Source organism: Macaca mulatta, chromosome 1 (genome assembly GCF_049350105.2).
Source record: "Macaca mulatta isolate MMU2019108-1 chromosome 1, T2T-MMU8v2.0, whole genome shotgun sequence".
Taxonomy (NCBI): Eukaryota; Metazoa; Chordata; class Mammalia; order Primates; family Cercopithecidae; genus Macaca; species Macaca mulatta.
This window is the reverse complement of record NC_133406.1, coordinates 219,612,410-219,636,051: the sequence shown is the minus strand read 5'-3', so window position 1 is coordinate 219,636,051 and position 23,642 is coordinate 219,612,410. Positions and strand designations below refer to the sequence as shown.

Sequence of the window (23,642 nt, the reverse complement as noted above, 5' to 3'; positions counted from 1 at the left end):
TCACTGCAACCTCGGCCTCCTGGGTTCAAGCGATTCTCCTGCCTCGGCCTCTCGAGTAGCTGGGATTACAGGTGCCCGCCACCACGCCTGGCTAATTTTTGTATTTTTAGTAGAGACGACGTTTCACCATGTTGGCCAGGCTGGTCTCAAACTCCTGACCTCAGGTGGTCTGCCCACCTCAGCCTCCCAAAAGTGCTGGGATTACAGGCGTGAGCCACCGCATCTGGCCATATTACTGACCCTATTTTGTAGGTGAAAAAGCTGAGGCACAGAAAGGTTACTGTCAAGATCATCCAGCTCTAAGGCATTTGGGATTTGAACCCAGGCAATGTGACTCCAATATGACCCTAACCAGTACAGTGACGGCCTCACTGCAGAGAGCGATGAGTGTTTCAAAGAAAGGGCAGCAGCGAGGTGTGCTCAAACCTCTGGGGAGGAGTCGAGGAAGGTCTCCATGAGCCCTGTCTGACCAACCCCCCCAATCTACAGATGAACTAACTGAGGCCCCCCGGACATGCTGAGTCAGGGGCACAGTCAGAACTAGAGGCCAGGCTTCTGCACTCCTGGCCCAGTGCTCCTTTCAAAGCCCTGCACCTGCGCCATGAATGCTAAGGGCTCGGCAGCGAGGACTGGGCCAACCTTTGGGCTTAGGATGACTGAGGTCCACCAAGGACTCCCTTGTCTCCCTGCACTCAAGACGCTCCCCTTCTTCTGGGCCCAGCATGGGTTTCAGCTCCCAGAGTGCTCCCTGCTTAGAACTCCTGTCCACATTACCCCAGCCCAGGCCCTGTAACGCTGGCTTTAACATTTCCAAAGCAGGCTCATTCGCTTGAATTCACTTTTGCTCTTCACAGCGACTCCGAGGGGTCGGAGCTAGCATCTCCACGTCATGGATGGAACACACATCTCAAGGTCAGATCCACTTGGCTGCTTAGCAGATGTGTGATGTTGAGGGAGTCACGTCACCTCTCGGAGCCTCAGTTTCCTCCCTCTGCACAGTGAAGGTGGCAGTGGCTTCCTTGCAGGGGGGTTATGAGCATCTAGTGAGATACCACTAGAGTCTGTGTGACGTGCCAAGCACAGTGGCTGACACATATTAAGTATTTTATAGAAAGCAAGTTTTAAACATGATCACTACAGTCATTGATGTGAGGATGTCAGCAGCAGAGGGGCCCCCAGAGGACATTTTCTTGCACACCAGGAGGCATTCTTGTCACTTGTCCCTACTGGATCTGGGGCTGGGGCTTCTTTGTACCTCTGAGGTACGAAGCGGAAGCTCTGCCTGGCCGGCAAGACCAGACCTGCTGCAGTGGCCAGGCTGCACCCACGCAGGGCCGCTGCTCCCAGGGCACTGGGCTCCAGACAGGAAATGGGAAGGGACAGATAAGCCTCTGTGAAAGGTGGCCAGGCACAGGGGAGAGGCCCTGCCCCCTTGAGAGGCTGGCCCCGCCTTGAGCATCCTTGTTGGGCAGAGATCTGGGCAGGACAGAAGAGAGGAGGAGCCTGGCTCAGTTTTGCTGCGATCCCAATGGGTCACATGCCTTCTGGATCCCCCCAGAAGGTTCTAGAATGGGGTCACCCCTCAAAACCTCCCTGGCTCGCTCTTAGCTTGGAACCATGAACGAGCTTGCTCCCACCCACGTGGGAAGCAGCTGCCCTTCCCCTGGAGACATTTTCCACTTCTCTACCTCCAGACCTCTGCTCATGCTGTTTCCTCCATCTGGTAAACCTCTCTCTGCTGTGCTGTCAGAAAATGGCCAACCTTCGGAGACTCAGCCAAAACGGCATTCCCTTTGCCCCAGCTTTAATTTAACAACCATTTGTGGATGCTCTGTAGATGGGCTGTCCTGCCCTCATACACCCTGCCAGGGCCTGGCCACTGGGGGACAACCAGAAGTCTTACTCTCCAGCCCCCACCCCGGAGGCCACCTGTGTAGGACCCCTAGGGGTTGCTGGGATCCTCCCCACAAATGGCAAAGCACTCTCTATTTGGGGGAACAGCCCTTCTCTGGAATTGGGGGTAAGAAGAGGAAGGGGGTCTTGTGAGAAGGAGGGGCCAGGAGGCCTGAGGGAGCTCTGGCGTGTGTTCAAGAAACCCTTTGGGATCAGAGACAAGGTCAAAGAGGCAGCCCTCATGAGGCTGTCCAGAGCCCTGGACATGGACCCAGGAAAATTGGCTGGGTGACCGCAGGCAAGTCACTTGCCCTTGCTGAGCCTCAACCTCCTCATTTGTGAAACAGGGCTAGTATCCCCAACCTCTGAATGTGACGGTGAAAAGCCTTGGTGCATGGGAGGGGCTTGAGTCTGGGTACTGAGGGGTGAGCCAGGGCCTGAGCCGATGCTAAAGGTCCCCCAGGGCTCCTTCTCTGATGCCATGTCTCAGAGCCTCCTCCCCTTCCTGCCTGCCCAGGGCTTCCCTCGGTAGCAGTTTTAAAACTCCCCAGTACCTGGGCTATGAGCCACAGCTTCTTAAAGTTCCCCGTCTCCTGCAGCGGGCTTAGTTGGACCCAGCTAGAGCCCATCATTCACTGTTTCTGGAGATTATCACAGTTTGCAGAAACAGCAGGGCACCTAGCAGGAATCTGGCGCTGGCTCCTCGCTAGTTGAGGCTGGAACTGGGCCAGGACAGCACCTCGTGTCCTCTAAAAGGATCCACAGGGCCTTCCCTCTCTCCTTTCCCCTCACTGAGGCACACTGGGGCTCCAGAGTTCTGGAGCTACATCCCAGGCACAGGCACTGCACTCTTGTCCCCACTGGGATATGAGACACACAAAGAACTCTGGGCTGGAGTCAGGGGAGGATGGTCACTCCCTCTCTGTGGTTAAGGACAGAAACTCTGGAGCCAGACTGCTGGTGTTCAAACCCTGGCTCTGTCATTCACCAACTGTGATCCTGAGTGAGTTACTTAACCTCTCTGTGCCTCTGTCTTCTCACCTGCAAAGTGGTAAATCATAGTACCCGTCCCACAAGGTTGTTGGGAAGATGCAGTCAGTTACCCAGAAAGCGTTTGGAGTAGTGCCTGGTATGCAGTGAGCACTGGCTTGGCTGGGTGAATGAATGGGTGCATGAAGGAGTAAGTCAAGACGTTCGGAGCTCTGCTCTGTGGCACATGAGGGTCCTTCAGGATCTGCCCAGACATCAGCACCCGCCATTCCCCAAGCGGATCATGATCACATCCTTCCCATCAGCTTCCTTGGCTTGACATAACCTCATCATTGCTGTTAGTCCCAAGAACTCCTTCAACACATGCTTCAAATGCCACCTCCTCTCTGAAGCCTCCTCAATGAGGACCCTCAGGTCTGTTAGTGATAAAACTCAAACCCAGCTGGATTTTCTTTTTTTTTTTTTTTTTTTTTTTGAGATGGAGTCTTGCTCTGTTGCCCAGGATGGAGTGCAGTGGCGCTATCTCAGCTCACTGCAAGCTCCGTCTCCCAGGTTCACACCATTCTCCTGCCTCAGCCTCCTGAATAGCTGTGACTACAGGCGCCCGACACCACACCCGGCTATTTTTTGTATTTTTAGTAGAGATGGGGTTTCACTGTGTTAGCCAGCATGGTCTCAATCTCCTGACCTCGTGATCCGCCCACCTCAGCCTCCCAAAGTGCTGGGATTACAAGTGTGAGCCACTGCGCCCGGCCCCCAGATGGATTTTCTAACAAAACAAACATCTTGGCTCACGTTGACTCAGAGGGAGGGAGGGAGGAAGGGAGGATCATCAGGCAGGAGAGAATCCAGGAGTTCAGACGCTGCTGCTAGATTTCTCTCCCCTGCCCCGATTCCATGCCTCATCTTCCCCTTGTGTGTTACCTTTACTCTCATCTCCTGAGATTAGACATCCTTCACACCCAGATAATTCGGTCAGTCTTACCTTGTGGTAGCTGAGAGCCCTAGAGAAAAAAAACCTTCTCTCTCCCTGGGCTGAATTAGAAAATCCCAGGGAAGAACTCTGATTGGCCAGGCCTGTTTCCTGCGCCCTCCGCTGTGACTTCGTAGAGGCGAGGCCTGATGCTGTGATTGACAGCCTGGTTAATATCACAATGAGTCAGGGAGGAACAATTCCCAAAGGAAGGGGGCTGCTGTTAGCAGAAGAAAGGCAAAACAACCTGTGTCCACATCATCCCTCCTGCCACCTCTGGCCCTGTGCTTTCACTGCACTCTGCACACACCTCCAGCAGACCCTGCCGAGCTCCCAGGGATGATTTGGGTACTTGAGTATGGGTGACTGTCCCTATGACTGTCCCTGACACTGGACCATAAAGTCTTAAAGGGCCAAGGCCCTGGTCATCTTGGCTCTCCCCGCCCTCTGCTCTGCCCCCGATCATAAACTACTTTTGACAAACGAAGAAAATGAAGGATCGTGGAATAGAAGGGATTGTGTAAGGGGCCAACCAGGATGAAACTCTTCATCTAGGCTCTTCCAACCCTACCCTGCAGCCTCCTCCCTCAACCCCACAATTAGCAACATACCCTACAAAAACACGTTGACAAGGAAACCATCACCCCCTCTCAGGAGGCAAGAGATGGCCCTAGTCCAGTCCCCCTGCGAGGAAAGCTGGACCTATGTTCAAAACCAGCTTCTGTCAAAGACACATTCTGCCATTGTGGGCAACCAGGCTGGCAGTGAGGATGAAATGAGAGAATTTAGACAAAGTGTGTGGCACTTGATGAATGGGACTTGATGAATGGGGGCTGTTGTTTTCAGAGCGGGGCTCCCCGGCCAGCTCAGGGCCATGGCTGGGTCTGGCTGGCTGCCCACACCACAGGGCCTGCAGGGTCACACCCCCAGTGCCTCCCTTTTGTTGCCCAACATGCAGGAATGTTCATAGCGTCTGTGCCCTCCTCTGTCCACCCATTTATAAACTCAGTAGGCGTGTCCCATGCACCACCAACAGCACAGGCTTCTAGGGCAAGTGAGAAAAGAGCATGCAGGCCGGGCACGGGGGTTCATACTTGTGATCCCAGCACTTTGGGAGGCTGAGGCAGGAGGATCGCTTGAGATCAGGAGTTCGAGACCAGCCTGGGGAACATAGTAAGACCCTGTCTCCACAAAAAATAAAAAATTAAAAAAAAAAATTAGCCTGGTGTAGTGGCTCATGCTTGTAACCCCAACACTTTCAGAGGTTGAGGTGGGTGGATCCCTTGAGCTCAGGAGTTCAAGGTCAGCCTGGACAACATTGCAAAACTCCATCTCTACAAAAAAATATAAAAATTAGCAGGCGTGGTGATGCACATCTGTAGTCCCAGCTACTCAGAAGGCTGAATTGGGAGGATTGCTTGAGCCCTAGGAGGTTGAAGTTGCAGTCAGCAGTGATTGTGCCACTATACTCCAGTCTGAAAGAGTGAAACCCTGTCTCAAAAAAAAAATTTTTTTAATTTTAAAAATTGGCCGGATACAGTGGCTCATACCTGTAATCCCAGCACTTTGGGAGGCCGAGGCAGGCGGATCACTTGAGGTCAGAAGTTTGAGACCAGCCTGGCCAAACAGTGAAACCCCATCTCTATTAAAAATATACAAATTAGCTGGGCGTGGTGGCTCAGGCCTGAAATCCCAGCACTGTGGGAGGCCGAGGCGGGCGGATCACGAGGTCAGGAGATTGAGACCATCCTGGCTAACACGGTGAAACCCTGTCTCTATTAAAAATACAAAAAATTAGCTGAGCATGGTGGCAGGTGCCTGTAGTCCCAGCTACTTGGGAAGCTGAGGCAGAAGAATGGCGTGAACCTGGGAGGCGGAGCTTGCAGTGAGCTGAGATCGTGCCACTGCACTCCAGCCTGGGCGACAAAGCGAGACTCCATCTCAAAACAATATATATAAAAATTAGCCGGGCATGGCAGTGCATGCCTCTAATTCCATCTACTGGGGAGGCTGAGGCACAAGAATTGCTTGAACCCAGGAGGTGGAGGTTGCAGTGAACCGAGATCATGCCACTGCACTCCAGCCCAAGCGACAGAGTGAGATTCTGTCTTTAAAAAAAAAAAAAAATTAAAAAATTAGTCTCATGTGGTGGCACATACCTATCATCCTAGCTACTCAGGAGGCTGAGGCGGGAGGATCACTTGAGCCCAGGAGTTCAACACCAGCCTGGAAAACATTGCAAAACCCTTTCTCTTCAAAAAAATATATATATAAAAATTAGCTGGGCATGGTGGTGGGCACCTGTAGTCCCAGCTACTCAGGAGGCTGAGGTGGGAGGATTGCTTGAGCCCCAGGAGGTTGAGGCTGCAGTGAACTGTGATTGCATCCCTGCACTCTAGCCTGAAAGACAGAGTAAAATCCTGTCTCAAAAAAAAAATCTGAAAAATTTAAAAAATTAGCCTGGAGTGGTGGCACACACCTGTCATCCTAGCCACTCATGAGGTTGAGGCAGGAGGATCGCTTGAGCTCAGCAGGTCAGGGTTACTGTGAGCTATGATTGTGCCACTTCTCTCTGGCCTCTCTGACAAAGCAAGACCCTGTCTCTCAAATAAATAAATAAAAAGAGCAAGCAGCATCTCCAGCTGATACAGCACATGTCCCATGTGCTGTCCCGTCACTGAGAGTAGGAGGATGGAGCAGGCTGGAGTGTGGTGGACACGGGTCTATACTGCCTGTATTCAAATCTCAGCTCTGCCTCCTACTACCTGTTTGACTTGGGCAAGTGATGTGACCTCCCTGTGCCTCGGTTTCTTTATCAGTAAAAAAACAGAGCTAATAATAGCCCCACTCTCACAGGTAGCTATGAGAATTAAAATAGTTCAAAGATATAAGTATTGTGAACACCGGCGCTGCTATTTGATCCTCTCATGCAGGTGTAAGGTAAATATTATCATTGTCTCTCATTTTGCAGATGTTAAAACTGCAACTCAGAGAGGGGTAGTGACTTGCTTGTATCAGACAGCCAGAAAGTGACCGGGCAGGACTGGACACCAGGTCTGTCTGACTCTACGCTACCTGTTGTTTACACTCTGCCCTCTGCAACCCACTGTTCTCTCCTGGATTCTGAAGCCTCTGTGCTTGTCCCCCCACCTGCCCACAATGCCAAGGCTAACTCCCCTTGTCTAGCCCCAGCCAATCAGGGTGGACCTGCAGCCAAACCAGATGCTGCCGAGCTGGCGTTGCCTCGGTGACCAGGAATATCTGCTGAACAAGCCCACCCCAGGCTCAGCTTCCCATCTGGTCCCCATTACACCCCATCCCCCTCAGGACACATGTGTCATGCTTGCCTGGGGGGATGGAGGGACCCTGGGAGGAAACGCCTGGCTGGGGAGAGGAGGGCTGATTCCGGCTGACAGTGGGGGGGAAATGACTGCATTGGCTCAGGAGGACATGAGCTACCCTGGCTGCAGTCTTGGTCCAGAGTGGTCCCAGGCCCAGAGCAGAGCTGGGGGGTATGAGAACTAGGGAGAGGAAGACATGGATGCAGGTGGGAGTGGGGGAACAGGGAGCTGAGCACCAAGCTCAGATCCAATGGGAACAAACTGCTCTGTTCCCTCAACCTTGGAGTGGAAAGAGCAAAGGTTCTGGAACAGACAGACTTCAGCTAGATTCTCTGTAAGTTGCTGCTGTGTGACCCTGGGAGAGTTGCCTTACCTCTCTGAGCATGTGTTCTCATCTATAAAATGGGGACATGTGAACCTACTTCACTAGGCTATGGTGGGAATTAAGGCAATAATCCATGAAAAGGCACATGGGGAATTCAAGAGCTGCCTCCTAAAGAGAGGCACTGCCAAGGTAGTGCCTGTGGCATAGGAATATCCTGGCTCACGAAAAATGGGCATGAGCAGCTGGAATGACCCTGGAGTTCAACCTGAGCAATAGTGTGGCCTGGGTTACAGATGTAGGGGCAATGATGACAGTGCTGAGGCTACAGCTGTTGATAAACGGTAACACCAATGACAGAGCAGCAGCAAAAGCCACGTCTTCAGCAATGACTTCATTCTAGGTTCTATCCCAAGCACTTTACATGTGTTTTCTAATTAATCATAACAGCAACCCCATGTGAAAGATGTGGAAGAAGACACAGAGAGGTTAAGTAACCAGTCCAAGGTTGCACAGCTGGTAAGAAGATGGGATCAAATTTGAACCCAATTTCTACACTATACTCAGGCATTATGGGACCCTGCAGAATGGAGTGGGAGTTCTGGGCAGGGGGCCCTGGCTAGGCCAGAGGAGTGGCCCTTCCTGGAACACTCACACAGCAATATTCCCAACCCCCCTCCCGGGCCCCCAAACTCCTGGCTCGGTAGAGATCCAGCCTGAGCTCCTCCTCTCCCTCCAGGGCTTGGCTCAGTTCAGCCTGGTTTGGGAGCCAATCTGCCGTTGCACAATGAACAATTAGAAAAACTTTTCTTTTCTTCCAAGAGAGGGATCGGCCCAAGCCCTGGTGACAGGGACACAGTGGGGCTTCTGACAGAACATACTAGGTATGTCCCCAGCCCCTTGCTGGGCTGGGTGACCCCTTTCCTGACCCAGCCAAGTCAGGAAATCAAGGGTCAGACAGCCCCTCTCTATCTTCCTTTGTCATCTAAATCCAACCTCCCCTCTAGGGAACTTCCTGACTGTCCTGACTCACAGCTTTCACGTGTTCCTAAGACCCCAATGCCACTGATTCTTTGTCTATTCAGCCAGCACCTGGCCTGCGCCATCTCCATGGGATCATGTATCTTTATCTACTGCAAGCAACCTGAGTTTGTTTGTTGTTGTTTTTGTAAACAACACTGTGTTTATCCTTCTCAATACCAAATCTAGTCCGGGGCACACAGAAATTGTTTGACCCACGGTCTGCTTCTTGGCTTGGAGAACTCCTATTCACCCTTCAGAACCCAGATGAAATGTCACCTCCTCTATGAAGTCTTCCTCTGTGTCCCATGCTGCCCCATCTGTATATATCTGTAGTGATTTGTATGTATCCCTAGTAGAAAACCCTCCCCTGTACTGTAGCTAATAACTACTGTCCAGGCACTATGTTAAGACTGTCATACTCATTAATTTCAAATCTACCTCTCTGCAAGACGGAGTCAATACCTATTTAACAGATGGGGGTGATAAGGCTCAGAGAGGTTAAGAGGCTTGTCTAAAAACACAGCTAGTAAGTGGCAGACCTGTGATTTGAGCCCAGGTCTGCTCATGTCCCAAGCAAATAATTCTTTGGTTGGTCAGGCTGCCTCCTCCATCCAATTGCATCTGAATCCTATGCCTACTGGGGTCTCAACCTTTGCAGTTCCCCCATGAATCAACCTCAGAGATGAGCTGTCACTCAGCCCCAGCATCTGGGGCATCCCAGGCCAAAGGTGATCTACTAGCTGGTGCCACCTCACCCTCACGGCCTCTAGGACAACCTGGAAAGTCCTAGGGGCTTGTATATAGGCAACTAGGCATTAAAAGCTGCTCCCGGCAGGGCATGGGGGCTCATGCCTGTAGTCCCAGCACTTTGGGAGGCCGAGGCAGGCAGATTACTTGAGGTCAAGAGTTTGAGACCAGCCTGGCCAACATAGTGAAACTCCATCTCTACTAAAAATACAAAAATTAGCCAGGTGTGGTAGCATATGCCTGTAATCCCAGCGACTCGGGAGGCTGAGGCATGCGAATCACTCGAACCCAGGAGGCGGAGGTTGCAGTGAGCTGAGATCGTGCCACTGTACTCCAGCCTGGGCAACAGAGCAGGACTCTGTCTCAAAAGAAAAAAAAAAGCTGCCCCCCTTTTCCCCATATTCTAGCGTTCTGTGAATCCACTCCCTCTGTCCACACAGGCAGCTTCAGGGAAGAGTGCAGGTTCTGGAGTCAGCCAACCTGGGTACCGGCTGTAGGACCTTAAGAATGGGACTTAATTTCTCTGGTACCACAGTCAGCTTACCTGTGATTTGGGAGAACCCCTCCTCAGTGGACTGAGTACGACTGTGCAAGTTGAGTACCTGCCACAGTAGCTGGCACACATCCCCTTGTCTAGGGAACAGATTTACTCCACGCACACAATGCACCAGACACTGTTCTGGGTGCCGTTTACAGCGGCGAATCAGAGGAACATTCCTATCCTTAAGGGGTTTTTCACCCTCATAACAGCAACCCCAATATTGTTGGCCTGTTCTCTCAGTGAGGAATCCCATGATGCCGTGGGTTTACCTGATTCTAGTTTTTTGTTTGTTTGTTTTTTGAGATGGAGTCTTGCTTTGTTCCCCAGGCTGGAGTGCAGTGGCACGATCTTGGCTCGCTACAACCTCTGCCTCCTGGGTTCAAGCAATGCTCCTGCCTCAGACTCCTGAGTAGCTGGGGTTACAGGCGTGCGCCACCAAGCCCAGCTAATTTTTGTATTTTTTTATTAGAGACACGGCTTCACCATGTCGGCCAGGCTGATCTCGAACACCTGACCTCAGATGATTCGCCCGCCTCGGCCTCCCGAAGTGCTGGGATTATAGTGTGAGCCACCATGCCCGGCCTGATTCCAGTTTTTAACATACATAACACATATACTTCTTAGAAACTCTCCTGTGGTTGCCAGGAGACATGAATAAGGAACTCCCACACAGCACGCGCTGTGGTTGTGAACGAGAAACAGCCTAAATGCCCATCTATAGGAGCCTGGATAAACCGTAGGGGAGTCACATCATGGGATGGAATACTACACAGGCCTGAAAACGAAGTGGCTGCAACTCAAACGCAATGGGAAGAGAGGAAAGCTGCAGAAGTCAACATGGAGCCTCCCACCAATTATTTAAAGTTCAAAAACAGTGAGCAACATGTATCATTTAGGGAGGCAAAAGCAGGCTGGGTGTGGTGGCTCACACCTGTAATCCCAGCATTTTGGGAGGCCAAGGTGGGGAGGTGGTAGGATCACCTGAGGTCAGGAGTAACAGTATCAAGACAGTCACTGAAGAAAGTAGTTTCCCCTGGGAGAGAGAGTGGTAAGAAATGGACTGGGCGTGTGGGGGTATGGGGGATTCAACTGCATTTGGGAAGTTTTATTCCTTAAGCTGAAGGCTTATATACCAGTGTTTGGTTTTACTGAGCCTGATGCTTTTAATATGTCTGATATATTTTGCTGCCCACCAGAATAGGTCAGACAGACTTGGGCTTCGAGCCAGCCCTGTGCTTTGCTGCCATGTGATCCCAGTCTTCTCTGTGAAGTGGGATCCTATCGCCCAGTGTTAGGTCCCAGGACTCTCCTGAGAATTAAACAAGGTCGTGTCTACAAAGGGCCTGGCATCTGGTGGCTGCCATTGTTCCTGCTGCTGTTGGAAGGGTCTCCCAAAATGAACAGGCAGAGTTGAAGGCCAGCTCGCAGGCCTCAGATGGGGAAAAATGTTTGCTCGTCACAAGGCCAGGCCAGCCCGCGGCGACGCTGAGCTGGTGACGCATCTGTGGCTCTGGGGATTGAGCAATCTTGGTCCCTTGACCGGGATGGAGTCATGGGCCTAGGCTGTCTGGAGCCTCTCTACTGCTCCCAACCCGCTTCTCAGACTTTGTGTTCCTGGCCTTCTTGGGACCCCTCCAGGCTGGCAGCCGCGCCCTCCTGGCTCCATTCCTGCCCAGTTCTCCTCGGCCTCTCCCGAGCTCCTGCTCCCCATCTCAAGGTGGGGTCCTAACTGCCTTGCATCCACACAGATCCTCTGGAGATGCGCTAGTGGGTCAGGGCAGTCAAGAGCTCTGTGGGCTCAGACAGGTCATCTGACTTCTGCAGGTCCCTGGCTTTAGCAGGTGTGGTCGAGGGTGTGGGGTACCAGTGTCTGTCTCCTGGTTCAAATCCAGGCTCAGGGTGTGATCCCAATGTTCTTGAACTTAAACCAGAGCCACCGTGATCTCTTTCTCAAAGTGGGGACAAAACACACGCAAAGCAGGGTCTGCCCCTCAAAGGTGCACCTTGAAGGTATCAGATGGCACAGACGAGGTCCCCTCACTGGCTGCTGTTACGGTTAAACGATTCTTCCCAGCTCTGCACAACCCAAGTGATAGCTGTTGGACTCGGAGATGAATATGAGTGAGGGAAACAGTGGGGGAGAGCAGTGGGCAAGAACTGGTGTGGCAAGTGGGGAGCAGGAGGCCCTCGTGTGGATTCGCAGAGACCCAAATCCAATGAAACAAGTACCCTGCTGGCGCATGCGCAGGGACTTATCAGGGTTCCTGAGGGCCCAAGGGCATTTCTAGGGCACAGTTTGGGGAGGGCAGCAGGGTGGGAGCAGCTGTGAAATTGGGTTTCAGGTCATGATCCAGTTGAGGAACTTATTTCCTTCATCCCTGCCCTTTCCTGACCCTGTCCCACCCCCTTAACAAGGGTCAGCCTGGCCTAGGGGTGTCCTCCCTGGAGACCTCGACTCGGTTCTGCCTTGGTCTCTCACTGAGTCTTTGGGGCAGACCTTCCCCCTCTCTGGGCTTCAGTTTCTCCATCTGTAAAATGGGTGGGGTCATATTTCAGGTCTTAGCAACTTCTAAAATCCCATTTTTTTGAAGACTTAGAACCAGTAAGCCTGCCTGACGCCCACTTCACAAGCCTATCCAAGCAGAGCTGGCAAAATCCTCCTCCCTGGGTGACAGACAGGCGAAACCCCTGAGCTGGTCACACCAGCCCTCCAAGGAGCTAACCCGACCAGACAGTCACTTCAGCCTGGCCAGGCCCCACGCAGTGATGTGCCAAAAAGCGGACCAGGGAGGGGATTTGCGGCAAGAGCTTCAGCTCCCCAGAGGCTGCACTTCCATCGAGGGAGACGCCGAGCCAGGGTCAGAAGAAAGTTAGCATGGGAAATGTGACGTCAGCAGAGGCAGATGCAAAGGAATACTACCCAAAAATGCTTTCGTAAACTCCCCCGCCCAGGAAGCCAAATTCTGTGGGTTTTCAGTGGAGCTGGGGCTGTACAATCTCCCGGGCTCCATTTTCTCACTAGCTAAGTCAAAATAATAAAGTTAGGCCAGGCACGGTGGCTCACACTTGTAATCCAAGCATTTTGGGAGGCCGAGGTGGGTGGACTGCCTGAGCTCAGGAGTTCGAGACCAGCCTGGGCAACATGGTGAAACCTGTCTCTATTAAAATTCAAAAAATTAGCTGGGCGTGGTGGTGTGCACCTGTAATCCTAGCTACAGCTACTTGGGAGGCTGAGGTGGGACAATCACTTGAAGCTGGGAGGTGGAGGTTGCAGTGAGCCGAGATTGCACCGCTGCTCTCCAGCCTGGGCGACAGAATGAGACTCTGCATCAAAATAATAATAATAATAATAATAATAATAATAATAATAATAAAGTGGACTACGCAGGGCTTTTCTAGAGACGTGATAAGACCTCGTGTCTAAATGACCTGATACATACTAGGGGCTCCATAAATGCTGGCTCCGTGCCACCCCCACCTCTGTCCACCAGGGTACCCCTAACACCAAGGGCCAGACTCCCTCTGCTGTCCCCTATCTGCTTCTCAGACTTTCTGCTCCTGGCCTTTTTGGGAGCCCTCCAAGTCAGCAGCTGTGCCCTCCCCTCTGTGAACTGGGCAGGAAAGCCAGGCTCCATCCCTGTCCAACTCTTCCCAGCCTCTCCTGAGACCCAGCTCCTCATTCTCGCCACTCCCTACCAGGCACCGGGAGGCACTGCTTACTGTTCCCTAGTTTGTCTTGGTCCCCCAGTGGGCCAACAAGCAGTCTGGATGTTTACATTAGTGCGTCAGGGCCCGCTGCCTGCCGAGACAGGCTGAACAAACACACGCGGTCCCACGGCTTCTGGAGCCAGCCCCCACACACCACTCGCCACCCAGGCTGTCTTGAGTCCACAGGTGTCCCCACCCCACTCCAGATCTTCCGTTTACACTTGGCAGGAGTGTCCCATCTTTTGGCTTCCCTGGACCACAGTGGAAGAAATACTGTCTTGGGCCACACATAAAATACACCAATGATAGCTGATCGGCTAAAAAACAAAGGTTCATGCATAAATCTCATAATGTTTTAAGAAACTTTACGAATTTGTGGTAAGCCGCATTCAAAGCCATCCCGGGCCACAGGTTGGACAAGCTCATTCACAGATTCTCCCCACGGATTCGGTTTGAGGTTTGCTGCATCCAGCTGATACTTGGTGAGACACTAACCCTGCCCACGATTATCTCCAGGCTCCAGCCGTCAACAGCTGTGTGGGCTCAGACAGGTCACCCGACTTTTCATTTATAAAATGGGGATGGTGACAGGGCCAACCCCACAGAGGACTGCTACAATCAGATGGGATAATGAGAGGTAGGCACTAAGCACGTTGCCTGCAGGGCTCATGGAAGGTGCTGGAGAAATAAGCTTTTAAAAAATTTTTATTACTGTTTTATGAGTAACTGAAGAGTTTGGCCAGAAGTCAGTGGGTCCTGAGAATACGACCTAAAAATAAATAGAAAATTCTTGGCCAGACTGTGCCAAGCACTTTCCATGTATTATCAACGCCTCACAGCAACCCCAGGAGATATGGTGTATCATCATCCTTCATTTGCACAGACAGGGAACTAAGGCTCAGAGAGGTTGAGTCACTCACAGGGGGTCACACAGCTCCCTGATGGACACGTGTCTGTTCCAGAGCCTGTGCTCTTATCTTCCACACTCACCCACGCTCCTATAGGGGCCACAGCCTCATCTCTGTGTCTTTCCTCCCCATACTTCCTTCATTCTGGGGAAGGTTCCTGAGGTCCCCAGCCTCCTCTAGGTCATGGAGTCCTGGGAGCTGCCAGCAGCGTGGATCGGCTGTGCAGCCTCCCCTGCCTACTGCCCCGGTGGCACCTTGAGGACCTGTGATGCTCTTCCCCTGCCCTGGGTCTGAGCCTCTAGGACGCTGCTGCGGAACCTCCTGGTTGAAGAGGGGAAAGGAGCTGTCTGTAACTCATCATCTAACCCATGCCGGGAACCGCACAGATATTTTCCCACATAATCTTCATGGTCACCCTGTGCTGGAGGTACTACCATCCCCACTTTACAGAGGAGGAAACTGAGGTTCCAAGAGGTGGAGTCACTTGCCGAGGGTCCCATAGCTAGTGCGTGGCGGAGCTGGGGACTCAAACCCAGGTTGCTCTGACTCAAAGCCCACAGTCCTGCTGCTCCCCAGGCTGGCCCCTGCTCCTGGGAGAGATAAGACCCCATATAAACAACCCTAACATAAACCAGACAGCCAGGCAGGCCTTCAGGAGGCCCAGATAACAGCTGGGAAGATATACAAAGAGGGGCTCAGGCTTCCTGGGGAAATCTCTGTGTGAATAACATAAGAGGAATTCCCCACTGGGAGGAGCAGCCCTGGGGCCCCCCAGCAGCCATGCCCTGGAAGAGGGTCTGTTGGGGACCCAGGCCTGACCACAGGAAAGACAATTTCCAGTGCGGTGGCCCACGGGTGCCTTCACAGGTAATCAACATGGAATGAGCACCTGCGGTGTGTTGGGCCAGGCACCAGGCTTGTCATGCACTTATTATCTTACTCTATTCTTTCTGCAGTCCTGTCACACAGGATTGACTGATTGATTGGTTGATTGATTGACTGATTGAGATGGAGTCTTGCGCTGTCACCCAGGCTGGAGTGCAATGGCGCAATCTCAGCTCACTGCAACCTCTGCCTCTCGGGTTCAAGTGATTCTCCTGCCTCAGCCTCTGAAGTAGCTGGAATTACAGGCACGTGCCACCACACCCGGCTAATTTTCATATTTTTAGTAGAGACAGGGTTTCACCATGTTGGCCAGGCTGATCTTGAACTCCTGACCTCAAGTGATCCGCCTACCTCAGTCTCCCAAAGTGCTGGGATTACAGGCATGAGCCACCGTGCCCAGACTATTTTCATTTAGAGAAGGGGAAACTGAGGCTGAGAGAGGGGAGAGTGCTTCCTCAGGATCTAAGACCCTTTGGAAGGGGCAGGTTGGTCTGATTCCCAGGTCCGAATGAAACAGAGCTGCATCCCTGGCCACCCTTTGGTCTGGTCTTGTCTCCCTCCTCCTCTACCTGAGGCTCCCTCACCGCTGCCCCACCTGGCTCATGTCGGGAGCTGGAACAACTTCTGAAGTCAGCATTACATGCCCCTCTTACAGAGGAAGAAACAGGGGCTCAGAAAGAAGTGGCAGGGTGGCTTCCCAGTGAGATGGACTGGGGATGGGGGTGTGGATAAAACCAGGAGACCCCCACACCCTACCTGAGCCCAAAGTACAGCTCCCTCCCTAACAGCTGGGGACAGGTCAGTGCCACTCACCTCTAGCTAATGCTTCCATTCCCACAACCATGGGTACCTTGTGGAGGACTTGGTGGCCCTTAGCCCAGTAGACGCCCAGGCAGCCTGGCTGCACAGTTGCCATGGAAACACCAGCGGGTTCTTTGAGGGCAGGAGAGCAATCAGCCCTTCTCACCTGGCCAGTGCAAGGCGCAGGCTGAGGCACAGGTTGGGGCTGTGCCAGGGCCCCCCACATGTGTCACACTCCAGGGCCCCAGGGCTGTGACCAAAATGGTAGTGCCACTGCCGGCATAGGGGATGGGGACGCCAGTGTGGTGGCACTGTTTGGCCCTGAGGGGTTGGAAGTTGACCTAACCACCTAACTGGGGAAAAGGACAAGAAAACCCAGCGACGGAGAGGAGAGGCACAGGAAAGGCGGCAGACAGAGAAGGGCCTCTTGCCGGGAAGGACAAGAGGTTCCGATCTAGCACTCTGCTGAGAGAAAGAAACGGGGACGCCCGCCGGGAAGGGAAGTGGGCACGGCCCCCGGATGAGGACGCACGTGGATCCGCCCTCTGCTGGCATTTGTGCGTGTTTGGTGAAAACCCCTCACTGGGGCTTTGGAGGGAGGGCAGGCCCCGGGGCTCAGGGGTTGGGGTCATTTCCAAAAACAAGGCTGCTTACACTTCCCCAAAGCACCCACACGGCAGAGGAGAGCCCACCCGTGCCCTGGCAGGTTTGAGGACGACAGCTAAAAGCTCTGAAAAAAGCTTAAGCCTCATTTTCTTTTGAATCTCAAAAATTCATGCCAATTCTGCATTCTACTCCAAAATAGCACCTTTTTATTTTATGATACAAGTACCCTACTCAGGGCACTTGTTCCCCAGGGCAATCTCACACACTGGTATGAGAAGCTCAAATATAGAAATTAAGCATGAAACCTCAAGAGTGGATAAGCTGACCTTGAGGGCGTGGGTGGAGAAAGAACCTAGCCTCCTAGAACAACACAGCTGGAGTGGGGGGAGGGAGGAGGGTTATGGATCAAAATACACAGAGCCCCGACTGCTCACATTCATTCACTCATTCATTTTCCTCTTATCCTCTTTAAAATCGTGTGCCTACTATGTGTTAGCACCGTTCTCGACGGATATAGCAGGAAACAAAACAGACAAAATCCTTGCCTTTGGGACAAGCGCAATGGTTCAGGCCTGTGACCCCAGCACTTTGGAAGGCTGAGATGGGAGGATCACCTGAGCCTGGGAGTTCGAGACTGCAAAGAGCTGTGATGGCGCCACCGCACTCCAGCTTGGGTGACAGAGTGACACCCGGTCCCAAAAAACTAAAAATAAAATAAAATAAACCTTGCCTTCGTGAAACTTATATGCTAGTAGGAGACAGAATAAATAAGACAAATCAAATACACAGCATGTTAGACTGTGGGAGGGGCTGAGGGGAGCAATGAGGTAGTGAGGGGAAACAGAAAATGGGAGATGGGGGCAATTTCCTTTTTTTTTTTTTTTTTTTTTGAGACATAGTCTCACTCTGTTGCCCAGGCTGGAGTGCAACGGCACAATCTCGGCTCACTGCAACCTCACCTCCCGGGTTTCAAGCTATTCTCCTGCCTCAGCCTCCTTGAGTAGTCGGGATTACAGGCATGCGCCACCATGGCCAGCTAATTTTTTTGTATTTTTAGTAGAAATGGGTTTTTGCCATGTTGGTCAGGCTGATCTCAAACTCCTGACCTCAAGTGATCCACCCGCCTCGGCCTCCCAAAGTGCTGGGATTGCAAGCATGAGCCACTTCGACCGGCCTGTTTTGTTTTTAAAGAGACAAGGTCTCACTCTGCTGCCCAAGCTGGAGCGCAGCCTTGACCACAGCCCATGCAGCCTCGACCATAGCTCATGCAGCCTCAACCTCCTGGGCTCAAGCGATCCTCTTGCCTCAGCCTCCCAAGTAGCTGGGACTACAGATGTGCACCGCCACACCCGGGCTCATATAGCTTCTTAACTGGGTGGGCAGAGGAAGCAGGGGGCAGAGGCCCATCCCCAAGGAGAAACCATCCATCAGTGGGGGACTGACAGGGACACTCCACCCACTCAGCCCAGTGTGCTTCTGTCCAGGGTGACTCCAATGGCTGCCACAGCTGTGGTTTACTGACTTCAGGTCTGACTGCCCTCTCCAGAGTTGCCCTAGAATCCCTTTGCCTGCAGCTGGAGTGCCCCTCAGAGCTGAGGAACAAGTTTGGAGAGGACCAGGAGGGGCTCTCCCCACCCCCACCCATTTCCCACATGAAGATAAATATTTCAGGGTTGAAAAAATGACTCATTCTCCCCAGAGAGGGCTGGAGCTGAGCTGAGTCAGGCAGAATGAGCCCGCGGGTCACTTAATCGGCCTCCCTGCTCTGGCGGAGATGGCTCTGGGCCCCAGGAAGCCAGGGACAAATGGAGGCGGAGGTGGCAGAGATAAGCAGCTAGGAGTGTGCCAGCCTCTCCTTCCCCAACCAAGTGTGTCATTGGGTGTCACCCAGCACTGCTCAAGTTGAACCTGATGCAGAAAAAAATTCCTCTGGACTTTCCTGAACGAGTTTTATGGCTGACTCACCGCCACCTGGAGACTGCAAGAAAAGTCACAAATCACGAAAGGAGAAAAACAGTTCTCGTTAAGCCATGTCTTCAATAGAGTTATCAGAGGTCGCCAGGAGAAAAGCATACATGTTTTGTTCTGGGTTTCCTTATCTAAAGAAACACATTACACAACAGAGGGGGGTTGAAACTGGTTGCAAAACTGCAAAATCCAATTTTGTGTACTGGATTCGATTTCTTCAATAGCTGACACTAAACACTGAGAGATGTGGCCCTCGTGACCAGATGAGCCATAAACTGGCTCCAGGACCACCAACCTGGCACCTGATGGCTTGTTTCTGCTCCCCACTCTTTCCCTCCATGCATCTTTCTCTGAGCTTCTGCTCAAGGCAGGTGCCAGGACAAGCCACAGTCTCTGCCCTCAAGGGGTTCCCCTTCAGCGGTGAGAAGTAATGTCACAATTAAAGGGCAAGAGGGACCAGAGGACAGAATAGTGCCAGTTCCTCATCCAGATCGAAATTTGCTTCCAACTGCCTGTCACCACCCCAGAAAAGGCACTGCCTGCTCCCCTGCAGGCTTCTCATCCTCTTTTACTGGCCTCCCCTCTCCTCGCTGTGCCTGGCCCTCCTCCCTCCTCGCTGTGCCCAGTCTTTTTCGGCCACAAGCAAAACACCCTCAGCCTTGAAGTCAGATGCTCTACAGAAGCCTGCAAAAACAGACTCAGGAGTTGTGTGGCCTTGACCGAGTCACCTCACCTACCTCACCAAGCCTCAGTCTCCTCATCTGTTAAATGGGGACACAATAGGACCCACTTCCCTGGAGTTGACTGAAGTATGAATTGAGTCAATGTATTCATTGCTCAGCACATGGCTTAGCTCAAAGTTAATGCTCAATAAACTGTGGTTCCCACCTCCTGCGCCACAGAGCAGACATGAAACAGGTACGAGAAGCAACCAAAACGGGCGGCAGCAGAGCATCACCACACAAGGGGTCCTGCCTACTGTCCCGATGCCACCCAGAGGCTCAAGGGGCACCCCGGCTGCTCTCTGAAACTGCCGGTGGCACTTTCACCAGCCACCTCGTTTCCAAACTTGCTGCCAGCTTCCCCTAGTGCAGTGATTTTCACAACAGAGCTCCCGGCTGTGGGAAGGGGGCTTTCTTTGACTTGTCCTAAAATGGCCTCACCTGGACCCAGTGGGGTGTGGGGACCAGGGGGCTGGGCCTGGACCTATAAGTATGTTTCCTGCCTCCTCTCAGCCCCCATCCTTCTGCCGCCCCACGTTCTCAGCCAACAATAGCTGCTTCCCAGGCTCAGCTGCCACACAGCACGAGCTCCTTGAGCAAAAATACCCACGCGGGGGAGGGTGGGGAGGCACAGGAGGGGCCACAAACGGGCAGGGCTGGGAGAAGGGGTGGCAGGATCAAGCTTGTCTCTTGAGTGCCTACTGTGTGTCAAGCTGAGAAGGGTGAAGCCCCTGGGGGTTAGAGAAACCTGGGAGACCGTGGGGTGTGTGTGTCGGGGGTGCTGGTCTCTAACACAGCAGAGCCTCCAGTCTCCAGAGAGGGATCAGACCCAGGTCCAGGGTCTAGGGGTGAAGAAGGGGTCCAGGGAGAAGAAGGTGCCTAAGCAGGGAGCAGGTCTTAGAACCTAGTGAGAAAAAGGGGGGCCTGAACCCCAAAGAGAGCTCCAAATCTTAAGGAAAACAGGGGCTCAGGTACGGGGAGATGAGGTTCATAATAGGGGGGTTATGACTATTTCAGGTTTCAGGAGGGGGATGGTTTGGAGCAGGGTAGGGAGGTGGAGCGAGGCCTGCAGAGCTGAGAATCCATTTAACTGAGCAGCATCTCAGAGGTCTTAGGTGCCAACTGGGGTGACAATGCGGAAGAAAACAGAAATTCTAAGATAGCAGCCAGCGGCCTGCAGTTACCGAGCCTGGATGGGGGAGCAGTTCCCCACTGCTGGGGAGACCCCACCGGGCACAGAGAGGGTCTCCCCAGGCTTTGGCCCCTGCATCTCCTTTCTCTTCATGGCAGGTGCATCAGCTTGGGTCCCTGGAAACACCCCCGCTCCCCAGCAAGGGGCTGTGTCTGCACAGTGGCTCTGGCCCCAAACCCCACCTCTGTGGACTCCATCAAAGCCTGGGGAGGGCAGGGTCCTGAGGGGCCCTGGTCTCGCTGGGGTCGCATAGGTCACACGGAAAGAATTTGGAGGTCACAGCACTGCCCTCCCTGTAGACGCTTCAAAGCACCCCACTCCCTCGAAGCTGCCAGACTCTGCAGGGAGCGGGGGCATGGGGAGGGACGCAGCCACCAGGAGGCTGGGAAGAGGGACTCTGCCAGAGCAGCTGCCAGGAATCTGGGGCCCGGAGTCCAAGTTTGGCTGGAAGGCCCTGGGACAGGAGGCTCCAGCTTAGCGTCTGGCTCTAACGCTTGGACTGTGTGACTCTGGCGGCTCATGCAGCCTTTCTGGGCTCTATGTTCTCATTGGTCAAAGCGATGGGCTGATCCCCTGCCCCACTCCAACCAATCACCAGGCCCTGCCCACTCTACTCAGTTTCTCTGTCTGCCTCTCCCTCACCACTACCACCGGCCTGGGCAAAGCCACCATCACCTTCTGATGCCACTCTTGCTCTCCCCACTCAAGTCAAACTGGATCCTCTTAGCTCCCTGCTGACACCCCTTCGAGAGCCGGGAGACCCCCACCCTGCTCGTTATACATTTTTGCCGTTTCTTACTTTGAGAGCACAAATGGAATCCTTTGGTGTAGAGGAAAGTAAAGCCTCACCTGGTCTGCACGGCCCTGCGGGACCCGCCCTGACCACCCTTCAGCCTCACCCTTCCTCTCTACTCCAGCTACACAGCTGGGGTCCCCAACCCTCCAGGCCTCAGACCAGTACCAGTCCATGGCCTGTTAGGAACCGGGCTGCACAGCAGGAGGTGAGCTGCGGCTGTGGGTGAACATTACCGCCTGAGGTCCGCCTTCAGTCAGATCAGCATTAGATTCTCACAGAAGTGCAAACCCTACTGTGAACTGCACACGCGAGGGATCTAGGCTGTGCACTCCTAGGAGAATCTATGAGAATGTAACTAAGGTGATGAATCTAACTAACATGAACTGAAGTGGAAGCTTCATGGACCTCAGATCATCAGGCTTAGTTAGATTCTCATAGGGGAAACCATCCTTCCTACCCTGTCCATGGAAAAATTGTCTTCCACGAAGTCCAGTGCCAAAAAGGTTGGGGATTGCTGCTATATATCAATCACCCCAGGGCCTTTGCACATGCTGTTCTCACAGCCTAGAATCTTTTACTCTGCATTTCTTTGCCCAGTTAACACTTAACACATCTTTCAGATCTCTTCTCAAACCCTTCTTCCTCAGGGACATCTTCCCTGCTCCTGCTCTCTGCCGGGAATGGCTCCTCTGACATAAACTCCCATAGCAACCTGCTTATAATTAGAGATCTGTGCAATTGTCCAAGACCATGCCTGCTTACTGACCATTCTAGACCTTGTGCCTGGCACACAGTGGGTGCTCAGTAAATGGCAGACATTGCCACCACTGATTATCCCACATTTACCTATGGTGGTGTTTGGCAGATACCCCCAAGAATCTGTGGGCCAGGTACGGTGGCTCAAGCCTGTAATCCCAGCACTTGGGGAGGCCGAGGTGGGTGGATCACCTGAGGTCAGGAGTTCGAGACCAGCCTGGCCAATATGGTGAAACCCTGTCTCTACTAAGAATACAAAAAATTAGCCGGGCATGGTGGCGGGCGCCTGTGATCCCAGCTACTCAGGAGGCTGAGGCAGGAGAATGGCGTGAACCTGGGAGGCAGAGGTTGCAGTGAGCTGAGGTCACTCCACTGCACTCCAGCCTGGGCAACAAGAGTGAAATTCCATCTCAAACAAACAAACGAAAAAGAGTCTCTGTGTGGGAGGGTGCAAAAGCAACCACGTGGGGTATCAGGAGGAACACAGGTCTCGGCAGCTGAAGAGTCTGCTTTCTAATCCCAGCTCTGCCACCACAAGCTTTGGGCAAGGTGCCTCCTCTCCGAGCCTCAGTTTCCTTATCCAATTGATCTAAAGGTGGAATGGACATGCTGGCTGTTCATCGTGACTGCTATGAATCTCTCTCTAGACTCCCACCTCCCTTTGCATCCACTCCCCCTACCAGGCGATGTTCTGATGGCTGAAGTGACCAAATAAAATGCCCAGGATAGTGCCGGACCCAGAGAAGACATGTCATAAATTAGGATTTCCAGCATATTCAATGGTCCACCAGCATCAGAATCAGGCATTCTGCTGGAAATGTAGGTTCCTGGACCCTCCCCCCATACTTACTGAGTTAGAATCTCTAGGATGAAGGCAATGAATCTTGTATTTGTAACCAACATTCCTGGTGATTCTCATGCACATTCCTGTTGAGAAGAACTGAAATCAATGCAACCTTATGCTTGCTACCGCTAACTTGCAATTCCTAGGTGCCCTGATTACCAGCACAGAGGTGAGACTCATCAGAAAGGGGCGTGGCCTTCATAACCTGGTATTCTTCCTGATGGCTTAAAAACACGAGTACAGGCCTCACAGTTAGATTGAGGTGCAAATTCCAGTCCCTCTACTTACTGGCTTAGCTGTGTGACCTTGGACACATGGCTCAACCTCTGTGAGTCACCTTTCTCATGCTTAAAATGGCAGTAAATTACCTCTACCTGCCAGGGTTGTTGCAATGATCTGAGGAGGTGCTTTATGCAAAGCAGTTCATGTGCTCAGGGCAAACAGTGGAAAAACAAAACAGGAAATGCTTCTGTGTCTGTCTGTGCCTCCTACCTGCCACAGGAGAACTGCGGGTAGAATCTGTGTACCCTTCTCAGGACACCACAAATCCCAGTCACTTAGAGAGACAGAGACTGCCTACAAGGCTAGTCAACTCCCAACCACCCTTGCAGAAGTGGGAGAGAGTG

At 52.7% G+C, this 23,642-nt stretch overlaps 1 protein-coding gene across 9 annotated transcripts in view; it reads right to left on the bottom strand.

Moving 5' to 3' along the window:
• The window catches only part of ECE1 (endothelin converting enzyme 1), a 133,552-nt gene that overhangs the window by 94,053 nt on the left and 15,857 nt on the right, over positions 1-23,642 (bottom strand). The window contains exon 3 of one of the 9 annotated variants that reach the window (XM_077971467.1): positions 23,023-23,099. The exons of the other annotated variants lie outside the window; for them this stretch is intronic. Within the exon in view, the coding sequence (XP_077827593.1) occupies positions 23,023-23,097 (75 nt within the window). The 5' untranslated portion in view covers positions 23,098-23,099. The remainder of the gene's footprint in view (positions 1-23,022; positions 23,100-23,642) is intronic. 9 annotated transcript variants of the gene reach the window in all.